Source organism: Cydia pomonella, chromosome 1 (assembly GCF_033807575.1).
Source record: "Cydia pomonella isolate Wapato2018A chromosome 1, ilCydPomo1, whole genome shotgun sequence".
Classification (NCBI taxonomy): Eukaryota; Metazoa; Arthropoda; class Insecta; order Lepidoptera; family Tortricidae; genus Cydia; species Cydia pomonella.
The window spans coordinates 45,476,778-45,502,869 of NC_084703.1; the positions used below are offsets into that span (position 1 = coordinate 45,476,778).

Below are 26,092 nucleotides of genomic sequence, written 5' to 3' on the forward strand. Positions count from 1 at the left end.
TTGAACTGTAGGAGACAGCACAGGAGTTGTCAGATTTTTGGCGCGAGGCGTAAATGTGATGTTTATTGTTCCGATGTAGCCCACAAGATGGCAGAACCTACTATGCACAAGATAACACGTGACGTGTAAATGTGCATGTTTATGGTTCCGATTCAGGCCACAAGATGGCAGACCCTCCAACGCGCACGGTCGCTATTCAGGATCGTCTATTTATCGACTGACATATATTTGTCAAATCAGTTTCTTTTTTCGAACTGTCATAACGATTTAGCGACCATGAAAATAATTTATTTTACAGTACATATGGTGCTACTTTACCGCACTAGTGCGAAAATTAGCATATTACGTTACTGTGTCGAACATTTAAACGGCCATATGTACTGTAAAACGTTGTACGATACATGTGCGAATAGGTAATTTGCAACTCGTGTTGATTTAAAACACTCCCTTCGGCCGTGTTTTAATTTATCGCCACTCGTTACGAATTTACTATTTTTCGCACTTGTATCGTAAATAACTATTTCCTTCTGCAGGAGGTGAAAAAATCCGACTACTGCGAATACATCCGACCGCCGATCGACGCGTACAAAACTCTCCAGTTCGGGTCGTTCGACGAAATCCGCGAGGTCGGGTACCGGCACGGCGCGGCGTACTTCGAGGGGCAGCGGCGCGGCGGCGGCGGCGGCGTGTCCGGCGCCGCGGCGGACTCGCGGCGGCCCGACGAGATCCCGCAGCTGACCGAGTGAGTCGCTAATATCACTATTTTTTTTTCCATGACACTTGCTCCAAAAAGTTCTTATTTCATGCAGGTGTGCTGAAGGACAAACGCCTATTTTGTTCCCGCGGGAGTTATGGATAGTGAAAAAAAAACCTATAACTCCCTAGGGAGTTATGGAGTTATTCATACAAACCAAGTAGCATAAATGAGTTTTACTTTTAAAATACTGACGTGTATAATTTGATATTGTTGTTTATGTTTAAAATTATTTAATTTGATTAATTTAACAGCCGTTTAAAATACGTTTTCAATCGTGGCTGAATGCCAATAGGTCTGTGCCTTCGATGCCTAACCTGCCAAGAAATTACAAAATGGCGGACGAATGTTTGATATGTCACCGTTAAGAATTATTTTGCTTAAAATTTAGTTTTTCTTCGCAAGTGTGATGAAAAACATTGTGTGTAACTCCGGGGGTAAGAATATTGCAAATTCGGGTCTTAAATTCCACCCTCGTATCCAAAATTTCACTTACCCCCCTCGTTGCACAATGTACTAATTCTTCATCACACTTGTTCCAAAAAGATCTTATTTCATGCAGGTGTACTGAATGACAAAGGCCTATATTGTTCCCGTGGGAGTTATGGATCGTGAAAAAAAAGCTAGTACTCCCTAGGGAGTTAAACCTTTTTTTTGTTATTAATTCAAACAAATGAACTAGGTATACATGAGTTTTACTTTTAACCTTTTGAACGCCACGCCTATCGCACGCGGCGCGTAATCGTGAACCTTGTCAGTACGCATAAAGGTTGATATTGGGCTGTAACCGCGCGCGTCATATGACGTCTTCGGCGGTTAAAATATTAACGTTTATAATTTAGTATTTTTGTTCGTGTTAAAAAATATTTAATTTGACTAATTTAATAGCTGTTTGAAATATTTTTACACAATTTTCAATCGTGGCTGAATGCCGAATAAGTCTGTGGGTTCGATGCCTAACCTGTTAACAAATGACAATAAGGCGGACGAATATTCGATGTGTCACCGTATAAGAATAAGTCCGCTAAAAATTTAGTTGTTCCTTCCCAAATGTGATGAAAAACATTGTATGAAACTCCGGGGTAAGAATATTGCAAACTCAGGTCTCTAATTCCAATTACCACCCTCGCTTCCAAATTTCCCTTACCCCTCTCGTTGCACAATGTACTATTATTTATTAAGTGAACAGAGTTCCTCCTATACATCCCGGTCTTTTGATAGGCTTGCGGGGGGATATAGATCCAACACGTAGAGGCCCTTGGAGAGCTTTAATGACATGTAGAACGCCTGCTGGAACCCGTTCACGGGACTATTGTAGTAAAAGTAAACAGTATAACGGTCTATGGATTGAAGTTTGGGAGGACAATGAGACTGGGTTATTGCAAAGACGTCCGGACACCTGCCATAACAAACGTCCGGACACCTGCTACATTATTATTATTATTATGAGCCCATATTGTCCCACTGCTGGGTAAAGGCCTCCCTCTTATTATTCCACGTGTCCCTATCCTCGGAAGTCTCCCACCAGTGTCTGTCAAAGGCGTCAAGTTCGTCCCGCCATCACTGACGAGGTCTACCGTGACGTCTTACAATTTGTGGGACTCAACGGGTGGCTGTTTCGGCCCACAGGTCATCCGGCATACAGCAGACGTGCCCTGCCCAGTCCCATTTGAGCCTGGCGGCAGTTTCAGCACTTTCAGCTACATCAGTTATTCCAATTTTAGAGCGTAGTATTATAGTACATACGTTGTGCAACGAGGGGGGTAAGTGAAACTTTGGTTACGAGGGAATTAAACACCCGAGTTTGCAATATTCTTACCCCCGGAGTGTACACAATGTTTTTCATCACACTTGCTAAGAAAAAACTAAATTTTAAACGAAATAGTTCTTAAATACGGTCACATCATACATTCGTCCGCTATTTTGTAATTTCTTGACAGGTTAGCATCGAGGGCACAGACCTATTCGGCATTCAGCCACGATTGAAAATTATGTAAATATATTTTATTAATCGAATTATTTAATTTTAACGTAAAAATATTAAATTATAAACGTCAGTATTTTAAAAGTAAAACTCATTTATGCTACTTGGTTTGTATGAAAAAATGACATAATAAAAAACTTACTTACTTTTTTTCACAATCCATAACTCCCGTGGGAACAAAATAGGCCTTTGTCCTTCAGTACACCTGCATGAAATAAGTACTTTTTCGAGCAAGTATGATGATTTTTTTTAATGCGATCGTTTAACTTCACGCTGAGAACACTACGCTCCATGGCTCTCTGACAAACCTTGAGTTTGGTTTTATGAACCTTTTTCAAAGACGAAGTCTGTGCTCCGTAGGTGAGGATGAGGGATTATCTTTTTAGTGATATAGGGTGGATTCCCTTCATATGCTCCTTTATGGACCAAAAACGCCTAACTTTATGCCATTCTGTACATAAAGGTGGCGACTGACTTGTAACATTTGCTTGTAATGTATCGTTCACGGCGATCGTTACAAGTCAGTCGCCACCTTTGTAACACTCAAAGGGATTCGCGTAAAACCAACAGCCGAGTGGAGCACGCGGTGCTCGCGTCGAGCGGCTCGGCTCGCTGCACTGACTGTTGTAATGCTCGGGTTCTATCACGTTACATTACACCGAAATGTTACAAGTCAGTCGCCACCTTTAGGTTGTATTAAAACTGACTTATATACTAAAAATGCATTTCCCTCCACTGCAGTCTTCACCAATATACACACGGTAAAATTCAGTTTACGAATTCGAATTATTAATATTTTCTATTGGCACGAACTAATTTACAAACGTGAAAGAAATAATTTACATAACATTAATTTTATTAAAACTAAATATTGACTTAGTAATCTAGTATTTGACATCTGTAATAAGTAATGTAAGGAATGGAATAAAGCTCTTTATATTATTATTTATTGGCAAAAACTATGCGTATCTTTTACCCGATTAAGTAAAAAAACCAACGGTTTGTAACTCTGTGATCAATCTTCGCAACCTCTTGTTTAGGGTTTTTAGAATTGTCTCGATGAGTAGTCGCCTGTGGAAAGAAAAGTACAGTCAGCGATAAAAGCTTTACCGAAAACGATTTTTTTGCCAAAATTAATTGCATCTCAATGACGAAATATCTTTCCAGCTACACATTCACGGATCTAGCACAAATGGTGTGCTCGGTCCGCACGGGGCGCGGCACAGACAACGACTCCTCCTCCTCGTCCGACTACGAGGAGGACCCGAGGCACTTCGAGGGCTACGCCTCGGAGCCCAGCGCGGGCATCATGGAGGTAACATGAATTTGTTTACGGGAAAGAACCTTATCACCAAGCAAGAGAGGTGATTTTAGGACAGAGAAAACAGCCTTCTGACCGCCACATTTTTTAAAGGTTCAATGTCAATTATTACAATGGTGTTTATTTATTTAACATTTATTGCACGATGTTAAATTGTACGAATGGCGGATTTAATGCCTAAAGGCATTCCCTGCCAGTCAACCATTGGGTTAAACAGAAACTGTCATATTTCTCAATATGTATATTTTATTTATTGTACCGTTTTTCCATTTGATGTATTTGACTTTATAAGATAATAAGTGTTTTCAAAATGTTTTTAAAACGATAGGTATTATAATAAATTTAATGGTCAATTAAGAGGTAAATTCTAAGAAAAAAACGTGCCCCTTAGTTTGACATGCAAAACAGATGGCGCTGTACTGCGTCATACGTTTTGCGGTTAGAGAATTGTCAAATGTCAACTTGACAATCGGAGTTACCGCAAAATGTATGGAGCTGTACAGTGCCCTCTCGTTTACGTGTTAAATTCGAAGCACGACATTGTCATAGATTTTAAACATCTTACTCAATCAATCTTTATAATGGGAATGAAATAATTTTCAAATAATATTTACACATTAAGGTATACGGGAAGTAAATACTGATTCCCGATTGTAATTAGACATATTTAAAAATGTGTGCGATTTTCACGTTCGAGCAACACCGGCTTCCGACACGTCGGAAGGGAGAAACCTAAGCGATATCTTACCGTACAAATCGTTCTGCCATTTTTGCGGGGGCAAACGTGCACACAGTCGCACTTTTACATACATACATAATCCAATCTGTAATGACGACACAAATACATAGAAAATGTCAGAGACAAATCTTGCAAACCTCGATCTGTTTTTGTGTACGCGCGTCACACCACGCACCGCGCTATGCCCAGTTGGGCATGTGCTTCGGCCGAGGGGAAATAGTGCGAATACCAACCTTCCCGGTGTTGCTCGAAGGTTTCCACCAATTAACAGTAGATCAGAAAGGGTTAATAGTTGGACTACGGCAGACTTAAAGACTCGAAAAAAAAATTACTAAAAGAAATTATAGGTCAGTTGCACCAATCACATTTGATTTCAGGACTGATCAACATGTGTGTGTTAAATTTATATATCAATAACCGGCCAAGAGCATGTCGGGCCACGCTCAGTGTAGGGTTCCGTAGTTACTCTTCCGTCACAATAAGCTAAACTGAAGCTTAAAGTATAGTAAATTGTTAACCAAGGGATGAAACGGTACCTTTCACCCGAGTTAAACAAATAGGCAAATTTGCATAATCAGTACCTAATTAAAGTAAGTCTTTTTACTATGAAGGGAAAACTTTTTGCGATAACTCAAAAACAGCTAAACTGATCATGTTCGCTATAGTTTTCATTTAATGTCTTTCTTAAGCTCTACTTCCACGATTTTTTTCATATTTTTTGGACCTATGGTTCAAAAGTTAGAGGGGGGGGGACACATTTTTTTTTTCTTTCGGAGCGATTATCTCCGAATATATTCACTTTATCAAAAAATGTTAATAGAAAACCCCTATTAGTTTTGAAAGACCTTTCCAACGATACCCCACACTTTAGGGTTGAAGCGAAAAAAAAAATTCACCCCCACTTTACGTGTAGGGGAGGTACCCTAAAAAAAATTATTTTTTTAGATTTTATTGTACGACTTTGACGGCTTTATTGATTTATATATCCATGCCAAATTTCAGCTTTCTAGCACTAACGACCACGGAGCAAAGCCTCGGACAGACAGACAGACAGACAGACAGACAGACAGACAGACAGACAGACGGACATGGCGAAACTATAAGGGTTCCGTTTTATGCCATTTGGCTACGGAACCCTAAAAAGTGGCGCCATCTTACCGGGCATCGGCTAAAGGTTGTGGTGACTTCCCTCGAAACGCCATACCTTTGGTCGTTGATCTATTCAAAATCATAATTGATAAGTCAATTTTATCAGCTAACATAAGGAAACAACTCAAAATTCTCATCAGATAACTTTGCCCCACATGTGAATAAAAATGCAACTTTCTAATTAGTTTTTGAATAATCAAGAGGCTCTTCACCAGTTTGTGTGGTGAAAATAAATTTCATCTCGTACAAAAAGCTACAACCCTTCACATTTTTTGGGGACTAAAATCAAGGCAACGGAAATAATCTTGACCCATGTATTTGGGTGCAATTGAACCAAAGCGACAAAGGGCGTGGCGCAACCGACCAAAAGATTCGAGTCTTTAAGTCTCAAGGCTTCACTCTCAAAAACAAAAGGGGCGTAAAGTAACATGGTATTTGTATTACCACGCAGATGTCTTCAAGCGTTGAGGAGGGAGCGGCATGGATCAGTGACACTGAATTGGTACATGGCACCGTAGTTCGGTTTTTTTTATGTGCGCTGGGAATAATGCTTGTCTTTCTGTCAGAGGTTGTGGTTTCGTTTGTCACGGGGTCAATGGTATCGATTTGTAGAAAAGGTGTTCATATGCCCTGCTGAGCTACAGGTCACTAAAGCCCGACCAGAAATATATGACCATTGACTAGAGGGCGCTGTTATTCTCATGTATACGGTGACAGTTCAGTTTAGTATGAAAAATTTTGTTCCAATTAAATTCCGCAATATGGCGCGTGATCACATATTACTGGTCAGGCTTTAGATAAGTTTTGCAATAGACAAATTGTAACAAAGAGGTGCATATACTTTTTGAAACTATACCCATATACAATGTTTGGCGGAAAAACATTTACTTTCTTTTTAAGTTTACCTATTAAAAAATAGATTTAAACTTTGGTCTTTAGCTTACGCCTACCTTTTTTAAGTTTAAATTTTTTATCTATTTAGTAAATTTAAAAACAAGTGAATGTTTTTCCGCCAAACATTTGGTATGGAAATATAGTTTTAAAAAAAATAGGCTACAAATTTGTTTCATATTTGTCTATTGCAAAAGGTATCTAGTGACCTCTGTAAAAACCAGTATTTTTAATGGGAAATGTACCTTATAATTTTAATCTTTAAGTTCCATTTAAAGTTAATTTTTTTAAGATACAGTTTAGCTTAGGAGGGCAGTAACACTATGAAAAAGTCGTGCCCAAGATTTTGACAGCTTAAAATGATGGTGACGCTGTACGAATTAGACAAAGTGACATATATTGCAGCTGTCAAATTCTAAGCACGATTTTTGTCCAAGACCACCTCTTCTACTATTAATAACTTTTTAATGGCATCATAGGTGTTCTACGATCTATGGAAGGTAGAGGTAAGGAATGCAATCTTCATATGCAGAACTGATGCAAAAGTGTCCAGCTGTCAGCTATAAATAATAGTTCCAAATCTCTACAGAGTAGCTAAGAACCTAGGCGTTATTGACGGAGTGAAGTACGCTGTCTATGATTAGATTTTTTTTCAAGTATTCTAGGTATTGTAGCGCCACCTATTTAAGGATTTTTGATGACATTTTTTGGTATATGGAGATTTCATTCCTTACTACGATCTCTAACATCACGTGGTCTGGTTGTCAAACTGACGTTTGACTATTTTAGTCAGGCTGCAATTAGACTAACATAGAAATGATCATATATAAGGGATCCCATCTGACAGTAATCCTAGACTTATGATATACGCCAAATTTGTAAAATTTTAACAAATTAAGCGTACATGATCATTTCTATGATAGTCTTATTGCGGACTTGCCGTATAAATGGTGCCGCGCGTTTACACGTCTTAATATTCGCTAGTCTACGCTACTGCTGTGTGTCAGAATATGTGGCTTTCCATCAGAAAAAGGTCCTTATACAAATGGAGTATAAGGACGATTTTCTAGTGGAAAGTTCCTTATACACATGAAGCATAAGAACACATCTCTGATGGACGGCCACATAATTATAGTCGGCCGCACTCGGTAATTATGTATTATCTTTTGCTACCTCATGACGGTTTCTATAAATAAATAAATATTATAGGACATTATTACACAAATTGACTAAGTCCTACAGTAAGCTCAATAAGGCTTGTGTTGAGGGTACTTAGACAACGATATATATAATATATAAATATTGATAAATACTTAACTACATAGAAAACACCCATGACTCAGGAACAAATATCCATGCTCATCACACGAATAAATGCCCTTACCAGGATTTGAACCCGGGACCATCGGCTTCATAGGCAGGGTCACTACCCACTAGGCCAGACCGGTCGTCAAAACCGTCAACCATCATGAGAAATAATAGTTTTTTCTCCAATATGCTTGGAAATGTTCACCTTATTGTAGCAAAAATAGTACAGGAAGTTCTTCATTATGGTCAAACTCAAATTAAAAACCAAACTATAATTGGGTGAATCAACTTTTTTTGTTTTGTTATCCTGTCCCGTTGTCCAAGGGACAACAGTGGCACAGTTTGTTTGAAGAGACGTTGTATGCCGTTCTATTAACATGCTTAGTAGGGGGCCCATTATGGACATTGGTTGTAACGACCACAAAAACGCAAGTTTAATACATTTAAGTACCATAAAATCAGTATTTCAATGAACCTTTGTCCCCTGGACAACTAATCGTAACCATGACAACGAGTGACGCTAAAAAGTTGATTCTCCCATTTGCCGCGTTTTGCGTCTATACGACCTGGTCAGCATCATTTCAAGCTATGGGATAAAATAGAATGAGATAGAAAGACAAACGACCTTACATATCTCGTTCTTACAAGACCGTCGTGTATGATCGTGCGAACACTGCTTAAAAAAAATCAAAGACTATATAACTTTTATATGCCATGTGCGCACGTGCCATCAGCTTATGGTACTGAGTGGAAGAATAAATACTTTACTTGGACACTGTGAAGCAGGCCCTTAGTTGATTAAGTTTTGCCTTTAAATTTATAAAATAATTAAAGAGGGAAATCATTTTTAACGTTTTTGATGTGAAGGTTCGATTTGAGTATTCTTAAATTACGATTATTTTACCCGATTTCCTCGCATGTTTGGAGAAAAGCACGATATATGCCTCGGTAGGAACAGAAACTCATGGATTTGTCTTCATTGTCGGACTCCGCTTACCGTCGTCCGACAAAACCGTAACGAATTGTCCTTTCCCGGTCTCTGGAATAATGTGCTATTATTCTGGAGAACTAGGAAAAAATGTGCGGCCGGCTCAAGATTATTGCCGGTGTTTTTATTATTTTTTTCGAGCACTGAAACGTTGACACACAGCAATAACCATTTGTAACAAACTTCATTCTAGCTTTAACGTCAGTAAAAAAATACTTAGTAGGGCAGTAGGCTTAAGCTCTTTTTTTCTACTTTTGCTTTAGGAATTTAATCCACTTTCTAGCACAAATTATGCGGCACTTTCTAATATTCTCTAATGACTGATTTCAAATTTACTATTTAAGCCATCATATAGTTAAGAATAGGTGGGCCCAGGATTAATTGATAATTTCTATTATAATAACAACTATACTCTGTATCTTTAGGTATTTAAATAAAAGTAAACAAACAATTTGTATATTTTCGGGTAGTCATAAAGTCATTACATTTATTGGTTAAGCAACCAAATACAAAACCGCCTGGATCTGTGTCTGAACGACCTGACTTTAACCTACATTATTTGATCATGTAATGTTTTCATCTACCCTCAACTGGCTTAAGGAGCCATTTGAGGGTAGATTTTGTTTACTTTTATTTAAATACCTAAAGATAAATATAAAGTATAGAGTCAGACCAAGCTAAGTTGGCAGCGATTTTGATAGCCACGGTGCAAGTGTTATTTTAAACGTCAAACTTCTATCAAATTATTACTGGGCTATCAAAATCGCTGTCAACTTAGCTTGGTCTAATTGGGCTAGACCCAGGCCCACCTTGCCTTGACAAGTCTATCTTAATTCTTTTTTTCTTCTATAGCTTATAGTTGTCGTAACTATTGTTGTCAGCAACGTAGATATCAACATTATAATTATCTAATTATAACGGTTTTTGTATATTTATTTATATCTGCCAATATTATAAATGAATAATAAAATAAGAGGGTTTGGTACTTCTGGCGATATCTGCACTAAGTACTTTTACAATGCATATGGTGCTACTTTACCGCACTAGTGAGGTAATTAGCACTTTACGTGTCTAAGGGCCATATGTACTGTAAAACGATGTACGACACACGTGCGAATAGGTAATTCGCAATTCGTGTCGATTTAAAACTACTCGCTTCGATCGGGTATTAATTTATCGTCACTCGTTGCGAATTTCCTACTTTTCGCACTTGTATCGTAATGTACTATTACGTGTCCCCAAACAAGTACAGGGTCAATAACACAGGCGTTCAGAACACTTAGTTTCTTTGGGCATATTTAGGAACTGCTTTTTCATTTTGGATGATATTTCTTGCTTTTCGATAGTGGTCAGGGATTTCTATCAAACAGCCAAAAAACACCAACATTTCATTACAGTGCGTTAGAAATGTGTTCCTAGAAATTAGGGGATCTATTCATAGAAATAAGGAGGGTTCATAGAAATTAGGAAACGCTCCGATATTGACCCTACAGCGGGCGTAAATGATTTAATACTAAAAACTAAAGGGTGTGTGTTATGCTTTAGGGGTTCAGGTATGTTTAATGTCGGAAAGTAATAATCATATAAGCATAATTTTAAATAATTTAAATCTTATTTCAGGAGGGTCTGCGTACCCGGCGCGTCGGTGGCTCCCTCTCGCTCTCTGAAGACGAAATCGACTCAGAGTCGGAAGTTTATGATCCGCTTAATAAGCGTGGAGGGGGCAGGTGAGGATTACCTTTTGATTCATTAGAAGCCTAGGTGAATGAGCCCCGCAGTGCGGGGCTTGTCGAGTGTGCAGTAGAAGCCCCGCTTTGCGGTATATTCAGTAACTCATGGTAGAATGTTCCCATAACTCGGTGCGTCGGTGGTCCCCCCTCGCTGTCTGAAGACGAAATCTACTCCGAGTCGAAGGTGTATGACCATAGTACAAAAAGTACTGAGAGTTCCGCTACTCGATGCTAGATGTCGACTGCGAAAATAATAAGCATTTTGGTACCAAAACTAATGTATGGAGTAAGCACTCTATTACTTCTTATTTCTCTATGGTTCCGTATATATTTACCAAACCTTCATAATATTTTTTTAAAACAATATCTTTGAACTTAATATAATTAAAATTTAAAAACATAATGTATACTTATTTGACCACTCTGTATAACTGTTGGCGTGCTATAGAGGTAGTAAATGACGGTTAAATGTACGGTATACTTCAAACTTAGAATTCTTACTTTACCCATAAATATTTCCACAGGTGAGACGCAACCCTGCACGACTTGTGCAAAGCGCTGTACGAGCACTCTCGCGGCGTCTGCCAAAACTGAACGGATAATATACATACGGACTAGGGGGCAGCACAGGAGACCCTTGTTTATTGGCCATGTTTCCGATTTAGACCACAAGATGGCATCTACAACGCGCAAGCGTGCGTACACTGTAGGGCAGCTGGTTTGACGTGAAGTGACAATGTCAAAATTAAGTTTCCAATTTAAGCCACAAGATGGCAGACCCTCCAATGTGCAATACTTAACTAGAGCGGATTAAAATACCAAATATAGACCAGTACCAAGTGTAAATATTTTTAGGGAACTATAGTGTGGGGTCTGTGGGGACACATTATTATTGTCTTTAATGTGGTAATATTTTGGGTCATACGGTTCTGTTTCCCTTTTTCTGTTAGTAATCAAGGACGCCCAATTATATCTATACATACGAAAAATTCGTAATAATTTATTTTTTTGTCATTTTTGGTAACGTAAATACTTTATTTCTATATAACGTGTCATTCACGACGAAACCGTGTATATTATACAGTAATATATGATACACCAGTAATATCATGTTATTAATGGTAAGATTTGACAATTCTGCGGGTCATCGTGGGTGACACGAACTGTAATAAGGTAAAAGGCTCTTTCGTCGATTCTAATTCTTTCGTTTTTTCAGGTAAGGCATTAAACATCGACACGGCTAACGTGCCAAAAATATGTATACACAACCTTATTTCCAATACATTCAGGTATTGTGTACATATTTTTGGCGCTTTATCCGTGTCGATACGTATACTCTTAAGGGCTTAAATTGCGATTTTGTAATCAGGTCAACGTGAGAAAACCGTCTATCCGGTAAGACCGTCTACAAGCTCTTTCGTCACTTTTAACTCTTGCGTTTCTACATATACTCCACTTACAGAAGGACGGTAGAGCAGGAGTGAAGCTCTTCCTTTCTGACCGTGACTGAGCGGCGTATGTATATAAATACGAGAGTTTTTCCCCTTTGACGGTCATCCCTGCAATACATATTATATGCTGGTCTTCTCACATTGACCTTACTGTATGACCCACAAACGATATATATAAAAATGTCACTCACGGAAACATCTATGGGTCAAACACATTTTAGAAAAAGGTCACTTCTGTGGACAATGCAATAAAAGTTAACGACTCTGGTACATAGATATCCCGTCTTAATTGAGTCACAAGTACTGACAAAACGTATCCTGCCTGAAAAGGTGCCACGTAAAAATTTACTTTAGGTTCCTTGAAATTTGCGATGTCTACAGGAAAGACGCGAACGAGTTTGCTAAAAAATGTGTATGACCCCTATGTTACTAGAAAGCGCGCAGGTGATGGTTTAGCCCATTGAGTCCCAGGGTTTGAAGTACGCCAGCCGAAAAGCTACCTTGAAGTGTTAGTATTAGAATCGAATTTTGAATGTCTGATCTCGATATCTCGTCCGAGGGACTCGAGGGTTCAACTATTTGAAAGCCTGAATCCATGACGATATCAAGGTATCATTGGCTTTTTAGTGCTATAATTTCTTAATAAATGTTGCTATAAGGTCAATACGGATAAGTATGGATATGTGATAAATGTGTGAATGTATGAACACACAATAAACTCTAATTAACGTTAAAAACAAATAAAAAGTGGTAAACTTCTCTGTCTTGGGTGGGATTTGATTCCGCGACCACTGGATCGCTAGTGCTCTGCCGTCTGAGCTACCAAGACCTTACCCATTACAGCGAATATTTCCACCATAGGGATACCCTAGCGTCATCTACCGTAAGGGTGTAAAAAATAATTAATATGTAAACGGCCCCATTGTGAATGCCAGTCATACTTATCCCTTTAGCCACACTTCTCCGTATTGACCTAAAATAAGGCATTATGTATTTAAGTGTTTTTGTATCAACCTTACTAGATAGAAGTATTAGCGACAATAAATACATTGACTTCCTGTTTGTATATATAGATCGTACATTCGCCGCCAGATATATAGGAGCCGCCACAGTGGTCACAAATATCTAAACAAGCTCTAACGTTTTGATAATAGAAGTTTTGTTTAGATATTTGTGAATACCTTGGCCGATTGGCTTGGTGACTGTATATTTTGAATAGGATTCCGTAACACAGACTGCTCATTTAACACCATTTTATAGTGTAATATACCATATAAGTCACATTTTAAACACATAATGGTGGCCTTTTCGTGAATATCACATTGGCCTTAATAATGTTTATTAAAATTTGAATAATGCAAGAAAATCGAGAATTTAAATAATCAGTTGATTTTATTGGTTTAATAACCACATTTCAGAGATAGATAGATCTTTTCGGTAATGCTATGTCAAATATTCATATCACTATAGAAAAGAATATCACACATTTAAAATTATATGTAGGGTATATTTTAGTAATATCGCTGTAATGCAAAACGTTTAGCAATAATATATAAAACGCTTAAAGTAATTTAAATGGTTCCGACGTTTTTTGAGCAGCGCGGTTAAATCCGTCTGTGGGATAATTTCGTGAATTCCGTTAGTTGACTGTTGAAATACGCTCGTTTGGAGTATTCGAGGAAAGTGTCGGGTACGTGACGGTATTTTAGAACACTTTTAGTAAAGCTAAGAAAGCCGATATTTGACATGATAACGTTTGAAAACATAGCTTTAAATTCAAAGACATAAAACTCCCTATAAGATAAACAAAGTCTAAGAAAAAAACGTGCCTCGTAAAATCAAGGAAAAAATATTTTCGAATAGTGGCGATATACCTTTGGCCTATACTCGAGTAGATGACGATAACCGTTTGATATATAACACATATCAGTGAAAGAACATGGGTCAAATAGCCATAATATGTCATTCTAAGAGTTATAGTCCTGTGTCGAAAGATGGCAGTAAATTTAGTTGACTACAAAATTTACTTTGACCTGATACTAAATTCTCTTTGATATTATTTAAGTTGCTGCCTTACGCGTCACATCCCCGACAAAGTGAGCTTTTTTGTAAAATGTCTCATATACTGAAATCCCGCAAACCTATTTAGCTGCACTGACCTTAGTAAAAAACTTTTGGTATTTGCATTATAACTACTATATTATCTAATTAATAAGGTATGTGAGCTCTTAAAAAGCGCTTCGGGTCAATTTTTTACATGTATCTTGTATACGTATGCAAACATTGCCATGGCAACCAATGCCGCAAAAAATACTAAACTGTTTCAATCCGTTTCCAAATAAAACCCAGTGTACAGTCGTAATAAATATCGGAGCGGCCAAGGTTGTCACAAATATCTGAACACGCATGTATTATCAAGGCGCTAGAGTGCATGTTCAGATATTTTTGAGCACCTCGGCTGCTCCGATATACCTAAAATACGACTACACGTTGATATTGCTAAATAAAATAATGTATAATATTCGAGATTTCGAACCCGAAGGGCATTTTGACATAGCGAACAGTTAAAACTATTGTAAGGATTGTAAATGTAATATTATTGTAAATAAAAAAATGATAAGACTCTTGAAACGAAGTATTGTCTTAGCTAATTTGATAATTCAATTACATTAGTAAATAAAAAAATTGCAAGAATTAGCTAGTAAAATTAGGTAAGTATTAGTGCGGAACTTGTGATAAAATTGTGACTAATCCAAATTTACATTTTACCTTCGATATACTTTAGTGCCATATGATGTATAAGACGTACCTATGTATAAGGCTTTTTCAGTCTAGGGCGAACCTAATGTTATAGAGCAATAATATTTTATTCATAAATATATCGAATACATGCCTAGTTCCATGTGGCTACATCATTTCCATTTTAGTGTAGCATTTTAATAGACGTCACGAATCGTATGTAATGATATCGTATTTAAATTTCTTCCAAGATAAAGTTTTTATTTGTATAAGGTAAGGTGGGGTAAGACTGTCACCGGGACAAGACAAACACTTGTAGTGAATCCTGTTTGTCTTATTCCGAGCAAAATAAACTATGTTCGTCTTTCCCCACCTTATCTACTACCACTTTCGATTTGCAAGACCGAAGGGATACCATAAGAGCTCTGTCGACAAAGTTTTTTACGGAGCTCTAAAAATCTACAACAAAATAAAAGTTAGCCCGTTTAAACTGAGATAAATATTATAATTGTACTTTCGATGATACAATGATAATCCTAACGAGTGGGGCCATTTCGTCGGCATTTTACGTCAATAGGATATGTCTATATCAGGGTTTTATTTTATAATAATCTATATACCAGTTTTACTGCAGTCCAACGTTTCCCAAATTATAGGTCGCGACCCATCGGTGGGTCGTGAGCGAATAATAAGTGGTCCTGAAACATAAGACGAAATTTCGACCTATCGGGCTATCTGAAGTTATCAATAATATTTTATGGTCCCTTTTTACATGGCCAAAAGGTTGGTCCCGAATTTGGCACTTTTTGTGAGATGGGTCGGAGCCCAGTCTAACTCTGCATGGCATTCACAATATGTTAAGGATGCTTGTGAGTTTTGATTGAGATTTTATTATGAGTGTTCGTCTCTAAATCAATTTACAGTTTCCATTCCAATAATTATCGTCAAATTTATATGAAAATGACGTCCTACGTGTAAAGGTACCTTATGGCGGTTATTATTAAAGACGCGACGTAAGAGCCGATCGCCATAAGGTACCTTTACCCGTAGAACGTCACATATGACGTTTAGGTATAATGACAATCCCTCACTTGACCACATCAAGTGAGTGCAAAGTTAACTTAGACGGACTGTGAGGGTTATACAACGTGTCTCCCATCATGACACACTGAGCTACTTTAATTATGGGACCAACCCCTAAATCGCTTAAAACAATTGGGCTATTTCATACATTTTGGTTGATCAGATGCCGATGTTTTCTATAACAAGCTGACCAATTTTACTATAACTGTCTTCAATAATCGATGCCATCGCTGGTAAGTTTGTATTAAAATACGACCATTGTAACAGCTTGACGTAATTACCGTTCTAACGGAATAGCCCCGCTTGGTCTTACCTTATTTTGTATTAAATGATAATATACCGGATATGGTGCATAAGCATAGAAACGTATATTCTTGCTAGAAAAACAAATATTTTGACGGCTTTTGTATATTTGCACAATTTTGACTTCCAACATTCTTGTGGCTTGGAATACAATATTTTTATAATACACTGTAGGTGACACAATGTAAGACAGCAAAAGAATTGTATAATATAATTATTATGGGTAACCGTGAATATTTGAATTTCATAGACTAATAGTTTTTTTTTTTATTATTATCTTAATTTGTATTGTTTTATTTGTAATATTTGATTATTGAAGAAATCAGACGCCTTACGATAGACACATTTTTGACATCACTTTTATGAATGTTCGAAGTTACCCCAAAATTATGTTTTCAAAACTACATATGGAAGTTTTCCATATATTTTTAATGTAAAACTGTGTATGACGTAGTTTATATATCTTTAAATATAGTGTATTTTTGTTAAATATACGTAATATATTTAAGGCACTGACATGTTTAATATAACCGTTCCTTGTAAGGTATACTCAAGCTATCATACCTAACTGAACTGTATTTTTATATATCTAAAACGACAGTTCGATCGACCAGTTTCTACTAAATCAGGGGGCCTAGTCAAGTTACAAGTGTTGATAGAAAACTACAGTCGAAAGTAAATACTTAACATATGGAATCAATGACGTGCCTTTTCGTTTTCCTTTTTTAGGGTTCCGTACCCAAAGGGTTAAAACTAACTAAGACTCCGCTGTCGGTCTCAATTGAAATTTTCACAGATGTATTTCTGTTGCTGTTATAACAACAAATACTAAAAATTACGGAACCCTCGACGGGCGAGTCCGAGTCGCACTTGGCCGGTTTTTTTTCGATCAGCGTTTGTCGATGTAAAATGGGGTTGGGAACTGTCAAAGGTTTGCATAGATAGATAGAGGATTAAAAGGCTGGAATCCAGGTTATTAAATTAAAAAAAAAAACAAGGATTTGTCAATTCTAGGGATTGACAGGGCATGCTATGCTGGCGCCATCTGTTAAATACTAAGACCGGCCAACCCCATTGTCATCTTGGCTATGGTCCTTGAGATTGGGTAGAATATTGACCAATCGAATTTAGTAGGTATAAAAACTACCGTGCTAATCTAAAAGACGATTGTTTTATGGTACAGCGAGGTCGCCTTTAAGACTCATTCGATTCAGCCGATTAAGAAAATGAGTTATGTAATAATCACACACTAAGTTGACAGATAGACAGACGTACGGTCGCTAAGTCAAAACTATGACTATTTAGCACACGTGCACTTATCGAGTGTCGCGTGAAATAAACACGAAGAAATCCGCATGTTAACCCTTTTGCAGGCCGCACCAACATACACGGTTTTCCTATAAAATAAACAATATATTCCAATTAATTTAACTTTAAAGATTTATTTCGAGACTTGTCACATTTCCCGAAAGTCCAATCTAATTTGTACCTTAAATCCGAGAATCCGACAAGCTGTTACATCGGATCGGATAAGGTTGAAATTGTATTGTCGCGTATGTGGTCGATAAATCGCCTGGAAAAGGATTAACCATTTATAGGGCACAATAACATATGGGAAAATAAATGTATGGTAATCTGGTCCGTTAACACATTCACCAGCGTTTTCCCGCTTTGTACATGAGTGTTGCCGCCGAGCGGGTCCCCGGCACTCAACGTATTAAAGGGTTAAACTCTGACTGAAAATATGACTAGTATAATGACACTGCCACACTTTGTTCTGCAGTCGGTCAGAAGCTTAGACGGACTGTATGAGATCACACTTTTATCCTAGCGACTGCTTCTGCTTATCTGTCAAGTGATAAATAATAATACGTTGGTTTTTGTATTGGTATACACGACTGAGATAGCTATAAGTTTGCCAAATGGCACAAAATGTACTTTCGGTACTTTTAACCCTTGGACGGTCTTCACACATGGTTTAGAGCTGGTTGCGCCACACACGAGTAAAATTTCTCACACAAGAAAAATTGGAAGAGTACAATGATCTCCACAAACGGTTTCGTGCAACCAGCCCTGAACGCTCGAGTTGGGCGTGCAGCGCGACGGGGCGTGCGGCGTGCATGTTGAACAAATGCATTAGGCCTTAGTGCGCGCTGCTCACAGCACTCGTGAGCCCGACGCCGCGCTGCACGCCCGCCGAGCGTCCACTCAGGCCTTACACTTATGCGAATTTCGCACACCGACTTTAAATTAGATGATCTAATGACCGTATATTGTTTTACGCGGTAATCGCAGCGGTAAGCGCATTCTATTTTCCCCTACATTCCGTGATCGCATGCGTTCAACGCTGCGTCCATCGCACAAAACAACCACGCGCTTAATTCAATTTGTACCTAAATGACTTAATATCATTAAGTTATATCCACACTACACTATGTCTTTAACCTTTTGGACGCCAATGACGGATATACCCGTCACTGACCACAGAGCAACATTGTCCTACGTGACGTTGCGTCCGAGATTCAGCTTTTGTGTTTGACATGGCGTCGAGAAGGTTAAATTGTTGCAGAACTCTAAGAAATTGGAAAAAAGTCGCAAATTATGAACCAAAAAAAGGCAGTGTGTGGTTACAGCTATAGACGTCCAGGACTTAAAAGGGTTAAATATCTGTTTCACTCGATTCACATGGTACTGAAAGGGATACTAATATACCAAATGTGTAGCTCAAGTAGATTTTAATTGTTTGTTTACGTTCTTGGGTTCAAAATAAATGTGCTTATCACTTGTCTTATTGTATTGTTTTCACAGTGTTATAGTTTAATTTTGTGGTGGCAAATTGTTACATAAGTTTAATTCGGGGACATATTAAAAAAAATCTGATAGTATTATTGATACGATTTTCTATAGTATATGGGTGGGTAAACTTTTCTGTCCCAACCAGGGACCGGCCTGCTATCCCGTTTGTATGGGTTTGAGTTGTCTGTGTCTATTTTACTAGAGATTGTAAAAGGTTTCATAAGTATAAATGTCAATCAATACTGGCCACTTATAAAAATTGTGCTGAAATAATAAGGGAAAGTTTTATAAAAAGTGCTAAATTGTTAGCGTCAAATGAATGGGCTAGCAGTTCGAACTGGTAAGTCTTTTTTGGGTTAGCCGTCTTAAAGTGACGCCCATTGAAAGGCTTTTATCGAGGAAAGGGTTGTCCGGTCTCTGGTCCCAACAGACAGTTAACAATAGTAGATGTTTTTTATGGTAGGGGAGCCTAAGAGGAGTTTTTGTAGTTACTCGAGCATGTCAGATTAGGATATGAGTGATATCTTGCTACCATGTGGTATCTACCTTAACCACTTTTAGCCATCTATGTTGATCCGTTGGTTGGTCGTTAATTGGTCATTTTGGTCTTAGTTAATGCTATAATTGTGCTATTACTTAATCTGTCCATTATTTGTGTGCAATTTCTTAATCTGACGATTACAATCCGAATATCGGATTTAAAAATTGTAACCATCAGAATAACGAAATTTGTTGACAAATATATAACATAAACTTGGACTAAAATGACCAAATCCACAATCTACTTTACGATTTCTTAACCCTCTACCAACCCCGCGAAATTAAAACAAATCTGTAGACGCTTTCCTGATCGCCGGAAAATAAACATTAAACCGTTTTTCTTCTTATCATCTAATATTTCGATTCTGATAGGTCTGAACGACGAGGTCTTATCGACGCTCAAGTAACTACACATTTAGCTTCGCCGGCTCCACAGCTATTAGAAGAAATTTTATATTACGTTCTACTAATATGCTAAGTTATACCCACTATGGAAAGGGTTTATGACAGCCATAAAATTGTATGCATGATAATGGTAATGTATGCGTCAGTGTGTTTAAACATTTTTTATTTTATTGAAATTAGGTAAAAATATATACAACCGAAGTCGCCTTTAAGACTTACCACTCTGTCGAAAACCTCAGCCAATGGTCATACTCACGTCATACTAATTGTATGGATGGACGTTTATCTGACATGACTATTTACATTTGACGTGCCCCTCCCCCGCAAAAGTCAGCCGACTGTTATGTACAGAAAATTGCAGACAAGACGTCTCCACTTCGTTAAATGTTCTAAGCCCATGTTTAAGACTGTGTATAAATAACTTGCACTATTTTTTATAAAACATATATTCCAGGTATATTTCAGCACACATAATTTGTTCAGGCGAAGCAAACGTTTATAATACAAAATTATACAAATAACATTAATTACAAAACATATGGAAATAATCACAATAATGTCTACGAGTATGGCGTCCAATCGATAGCCTTCAAAAGCTGGTTCTTCTTTTCCTGCAACCTCCTCAAATAACTATGCACGTTCACCACTTCCGCATTATCTCCGTAATCATTCTTAATGGTCTCAGCGCCCTCTATACACATGGTTCTATAATTATGCCCCGTCTCTATCCCCATACTGGTCGTCTCCATAGTTCCGTCCCACTCCTCATGAGTTCTAATCATGATCAACTGAACTTTACGTTTCCATAAGTATCTAACATGTTTCCTTATGTCAGGACAGTCGCAAAGGTTGATCAAAACTTGCATAGTTCTCAACTGCAGCAAAGGCATCACAGGGGCATGACATAAATGCATTAAATTCGTTGTCAACTCCTTTGTAACCTCTTTCGCCCGCCATTTCGAACGCTTCGTCAAAGTCGTGTAACACATAAGTCCAACAGCGCTCATAACTACATCATAGTTCCTACAAGTCAGGAATGGGCGTAAAACGAAAGTCAAATCGTACTGGTCAGCTAAAAGTTTTCCTACGTCATGCTTGCAAAGTTGTGACATACACTCCATTGCCTCTGAAACTATTCTAGGATCAGCGTTTGAAAATAACTTTAACATTATTTGAAACGCGTTCGCTTTTAGCGGCACGACGGGATCGTATTCGAAAAGATTCTTCAAACTCTTTAAATGTATTAGGACGATTCCTGTATACTCGTTTTTGATGATTTTAAGCATGTTATCGATTAAATCGTCGACTTTGCATATAGCTTCACAGGCACAGCGATCTCTGCAAAGCGTTCTAAAAGTGTATGCTGCAGCGAATCTTATTTCTTTCCTGTCTCTCATACAAAGCCACATGAGTCTGTAAATACGATATTATTTGGTGATATTATATTATTTTTCTTTGTGATTGAAAGGGTCGCCTTGTGAAGAAATTGCCGCGCCGAGCAGTAAGTTCTGTGTAGATGTGCCTCCCAAGGCAAACGGACGACATCACCAGACACACGACGTGACAGACGGACAGACGTGAGGCACGATATCAACAAAGCTTGATGATATCATAAATTTACATTGTCACCAAATAAATACCTATGCTAAATCTCATTTCAAACGGAGATCCAGAGCAATTACCAGTTTACTAAATCGTAAATGTCTTTTTTTTTTTCATCGTAAACTCAAATACAATGCGGTTGCATTGCGGTGCTGCTCAATCATCAGATTAGCTCAATTGTACGGTGACGTCTGAAAATATCGATACAAAAAGTGCCAAAAATATGTATACACAACTTTATTGCCCATATATTAAGGTGGTTTATACATATTTTTGGCACATTTTTCGTATGGACCTTTTCAGACGTGACTGTACCATAATGATTTCATTCATAATATTGCATTGTCAGCCAACTTACAGAAGTATGTGAAGTTTCAGCTCAATCGAATAATGGAAACGGGGTCTATTTTAGTTAACAACATTTGATTACATACAATGGGACAGTTGAAATTAAATGAAAAGCTTCTAAAATGCTTCTAATACCTGAAATAGAGATTCGGACAAGCGTTAAGCCGTTCCCTGCCCTGGTAATAGCCTGCCAAATGTGTTAGAATCAGGCAGACCTTCTCACGAATTACTGGATCTCTGTTATCCAGTAAGTCCGTCAGGCGGTGGACCACGTTCATTTTTATGAGGAACATAGCGTTCTCTGATATTTGCACCTGCGAATTTTAATCTATTAATAATATAGTGATCTAACTTTAACCTTTTGAACGCCAAGAACACCTGAAGTTGTCGTTACTAGTCGTACCCACAGCGCCAAGGACAACTATAGATGATGCTGCGTTTGAGTGATGTTCGTGTTTACGACATGAAGCGTTCAAGAGGTTAAAGCGGTCGCACACGGCGCATGTAGCTTGGGCATGTTCCGTGGGCCACATGCGCGAACAGGCTTTGTGCCGTGTACAAGCGTCATTTGTGTTGATTATTAAGTCTTCAGAGTGAGGACTCTACGGGGCTTTTTTTTACTTTTGGCTCAGTTTAACCAACTTAAACAACTGCTGCGCACAGCAAACTAAGTGAAAATGTTTGTAAAATGTATTGATGAGGTGTGTAATAAACATTATTGTATTTCTAAACCGAATGCCTGCTAATGCGACAATAAATAAGCCGAATAAGCGAATTGTGTTAATTTTATCTGAAAATATTGTAATATACATATTGTATAATAGGGCTTATTTCTTCTTCATTATTGTGTCCGCAGAGTTGGCCGAAAGTTAATTAGAATTGAAGATATTGAATATTGACCATTACACATTAAACCGTAAACCGTAACGGATCAATTTGTAATGGTTAATTTTCAATTTTAAATAACGTTCGGCCAACCCTGTATGTCCGATACTAAATGTGTTTCTAAATGTTGAATGCAAAGCGAATGCCATTAGACAGGTAGTGAATGAAAAGGTTGCGGAAAGACACCTCCAACATAGTATGTAGGTATCTCCAGCATCTATATCAAATAGCCCTCGGAGAATTTCAGTTCATGGGCTGTTTTTGTGTAAAATAGTGGTAAGCAGCTGTGTGCCTAGGAGTAGCATTTTGCTAGAAATATTTCAACTGAGTAGTGACCATACTATCTTTGTAAACACTTCATCTATGGCGTCTGTCTGTATAGTTGTGTAACCTTACGTCACAGGATCTGTCATAGAGAAATAATTAAGATTAGTGCTCACTCCATACAACTGGTTATCAGCCCGAAAGCTTACTCATTTCTCTTATGTCTCTGTCAGCAAAATTGTCCGCGTAGTAATCGTTTAGCTGCCTTACCTGATCCAACACAGTATGTATCGCCTGCAGCTGTATGAGATAGTCCGTCGAGTGCAAGTCTCGGTTGAGCAGTCTCAAGCCTACCCGGCCGAAACCGAGTCGGGCGCGAGTTATGTCGATATGAGGCGCGTATGTCGACGGTCTGGCTGAGGTCAGGCCGAGTGGGTGGAATTTGGCTGGAAACAGATAATTGAAATGAAAATATAACTGTTAAACTCCAAATCATCAATTCCAAATTCAAACTATTTTTTCGATAGGATCTTTATACAGAATGAGCTGCTTCGCGAGGATTTGCCGCGCGAAGAAACTCGGTCTGTTAAGGCCATTCATACATTTGGTCGTATGTATGAATGGCCTTGATTTGCTGGTCGCGTGTGTCCCGTCCGCGGCATCAGAGGTGCTTCGCACGAGGCATAGTGGCCGCGTATGAGTTTTACACGGAGACGAAACGTTCACTCCGAGTGCTGGACTTTGAAGCTGACCGCCATAAGTACAACATAGGCTAAAACTACAGACGGGCCGAATATAGAGTTTTCCGAATACGAACATTCGGCCGAATTATACGGTTCATCTGTAACATTCTAATAAACCATTTGCAAAACGCCTCAATTACATTAGCAGCTAAAGATGAATCACTTCCTATGCAATTCCCTAGAAACAATCATGCAGGCCAAAGGCAAGGGACTTGCAAACAAATGTTCAACAGTCACTCGTACAAATTACGCGGAAAATTTGGTTGTTGTAATATCTATATTTTGTTTGTAAATTGTACACTATGGTACTCATTACGTCAAAATTTTCGCCGAGTGTGAGCTAGGATATCGAATATTATTTATTATTAATCAATCATCCCATGGATGCAACGTCTCCTCAACGGGAAAACGTAACATAATGGAAGAGAATACTTGAAAAGTTCTGGAGGCATTTTACAGTGTTGCAACAAGACAAACATATAATAAACGTAAAACTTGCCGAATACCGAATATTCGGCCCGAGTTAACTTAGATGTGAAATGGCAGTGTGTTTCTTGGCCGACAGACCGAGCTGCTTCGCGCAGCAATTTCCTCGCGAGGCGGCTCGCTTTGTGTACAATTGCCTGCTCTCGTGGTGTTAAGTACACCCTTAGGGCGATACTCGTTTGAGCGCCTTGCAGGCAGGCAGTAGGCAGGTATTAAGGGATTTTTTTCTTAACTGGAACATCGCGAGCGCAGACGATTGGGCAACCGCCAACAGCCTGTTATGGTGCATGGTGGCGAAAATAGGCACAAGTAAAACTTACCACTGGGTGGTGGGTCCAATGAAATTGAGTACTTATTACACTTGCACTTGATTGGTGATATGAGCTCGTTGGCTGAAATAGCCAAATTATTAAAAATAAAATAAATAAAAATCAATACATAGTAAAAAAAAACCATATTATTGCGCTTATGTGAAGGAATCTCTCCATGGGGTTAGTCAACCATTGATTGCAAGAGTTTAAATTGCAGTTAAAGAAACAATTGCGCTTTCAGCCCGACACCTAAACTGGATGAAACTTGGCTTTTGTTAAACAGATTAGGGTTTTAGGCGTAAAAAAATGATAAAGTTCATACTATACTTGCAGGTCTTTAGAAAACCACTAGCTTCTATGCCCATGACTTCGTCTGCGGGGTATGATGATGATGATCGAAAAAATATATCCTATGTACTTCCTCGGGCATCAATCTATCTTAACACTCGGTGCTGGGCGGCGTTTCCAGTTCAAAACGAACAGTGAATGTGTTAATACTAAATTTCATCTAAATCGGTTTAGCGGTTAAAAAGTGAAGAGGTCACAGACAAACAAACAAAACAAAAGGCCCAGTACTTCGTCTGCGTGAAACGATGATTAATAAAAACTACCCTTTCTCGGGTCTCAAACTAATTACATCCCATGTGTCATCCAAATCGGTTCAGCGATTTAAGCGTGAAGAGGTTACAGACAGGCAGACAAAAGCAGCTATCGCATTTATGGTAGATGGTATGGTGTTGGTTGAAAAAAGTCTCATTTAATCGCTTGCCATATGGACGCTTTGCCAAGTTATTCGAATAAAGATAAGCAAATCTCCTTATGGTAAACGACAAAGTGGGACATAAAACATAATAGACTTCGACACATTAGTAGGGATCCTAGAACTTACCACAAGGCGAGTCTATAACCTTTTTCCCCATAGCTCTCTCAACCGCTTTGTTGATAACCCGTGGCTCCATGGCGCAGACCAGCTGCAAGTACGAGTTTTTCTCCGCACAAAACATGGTTACTAAATATTAATATTACAAATCAAGTAAAATATCGAAATATGTTGATTTTTTGTACGTCGGGCTGACGTTTAAACGTCATGGTGGTGGATATGATATATATTTGATTGGTCTATTGACACTTCAGCTTTTTATAGATATGTGAACTTCATCGTTCCACCCCATGTTGTTGGAATAATCAGTAATATTCAAGGAATTTTATTTATCCACCCACGTAATTTTTTTAGCAACTTAGAAGTAATTTTTTGTTCAAATCACTTAACCC

The 26,092-nt window shown here is 38.2% G+C and overlaps 2 protein-coding genes across 11 annotated transcripts in view; one reads left to right on the plus strand and one right to left on the minus strand.

Annotated features, from left to right (window-relative positions):
- Positions 1-19,226, plus strand: part of LOC133525012 (neuropathy target esterase sws) — a 94,545-nt gene extending 75,319 nt beyond the window's left edge. For 5 of the 9 annotated variants that reach the window (XM_061861209.1, XM_061861270.1, XM_061861203.1 and 2 more), the window contains 5 exons: positions 534-742; positions 3,906-4,053; positions 6,399-6,449; positions 10,755-10,861; positions 11,389-19,226. In XM_061861209.1, coding sequence (XP_061717193.1) covers positions 534-742; positions 3,906-4,053; positions 6,399-6,449; positions 10,755-10,861; positions 11,389-11,392 — 519 coding nt within the window. In that variant the 3' untranslated portion in view covers positions 11,393-19,226. Of the gene's footprint in view, positions 1-533; positions 743-3,905; positions 4,054-6,398; positions 6,450-10,754; positions 10,866-11,388 lie in introns of those variants that run through there. The other 4 variants (XM_061861252.1, XM_061861261.1, XM_061861242.1 and 1 more) reach the window with 3 other exon arrangements.
- A 1,125-nt stretch (positions 19,227-20,351) lies between these two features.
- Positions 20,352-26,092, minus strand: LOC133525107 (uncharacterized). 2 transcript variants are annotated; one of them, XM_061861361.1, is made up of 5 exons: positions 25,710-26,092; positions 24,830-24,901; positions 23,551-23,726; positions 22,267-22,445; positions 20,352-21,594 (listed from the first exon to the last, which is right to left on the minus strand). In XM_061861361.1, exons 1-5 carry the CDS (start codon positions 25,822-25,824, stop codon positions 20,742-20,744), a joined length of 1,395 nt encoding a protein of 464 aa, XP_061717345.1. In that variant the 5' UTR covers positions 25,825-26,092; the 3' UTR covers positions 20,352-20,741. The 2 variants fall into 2 exon arrangements, with proteins under 2 accessions (XP_061717345.1, XP_061717354.1); XM_061861370.1 differs by lacking the exon at positions 24,830-24,901.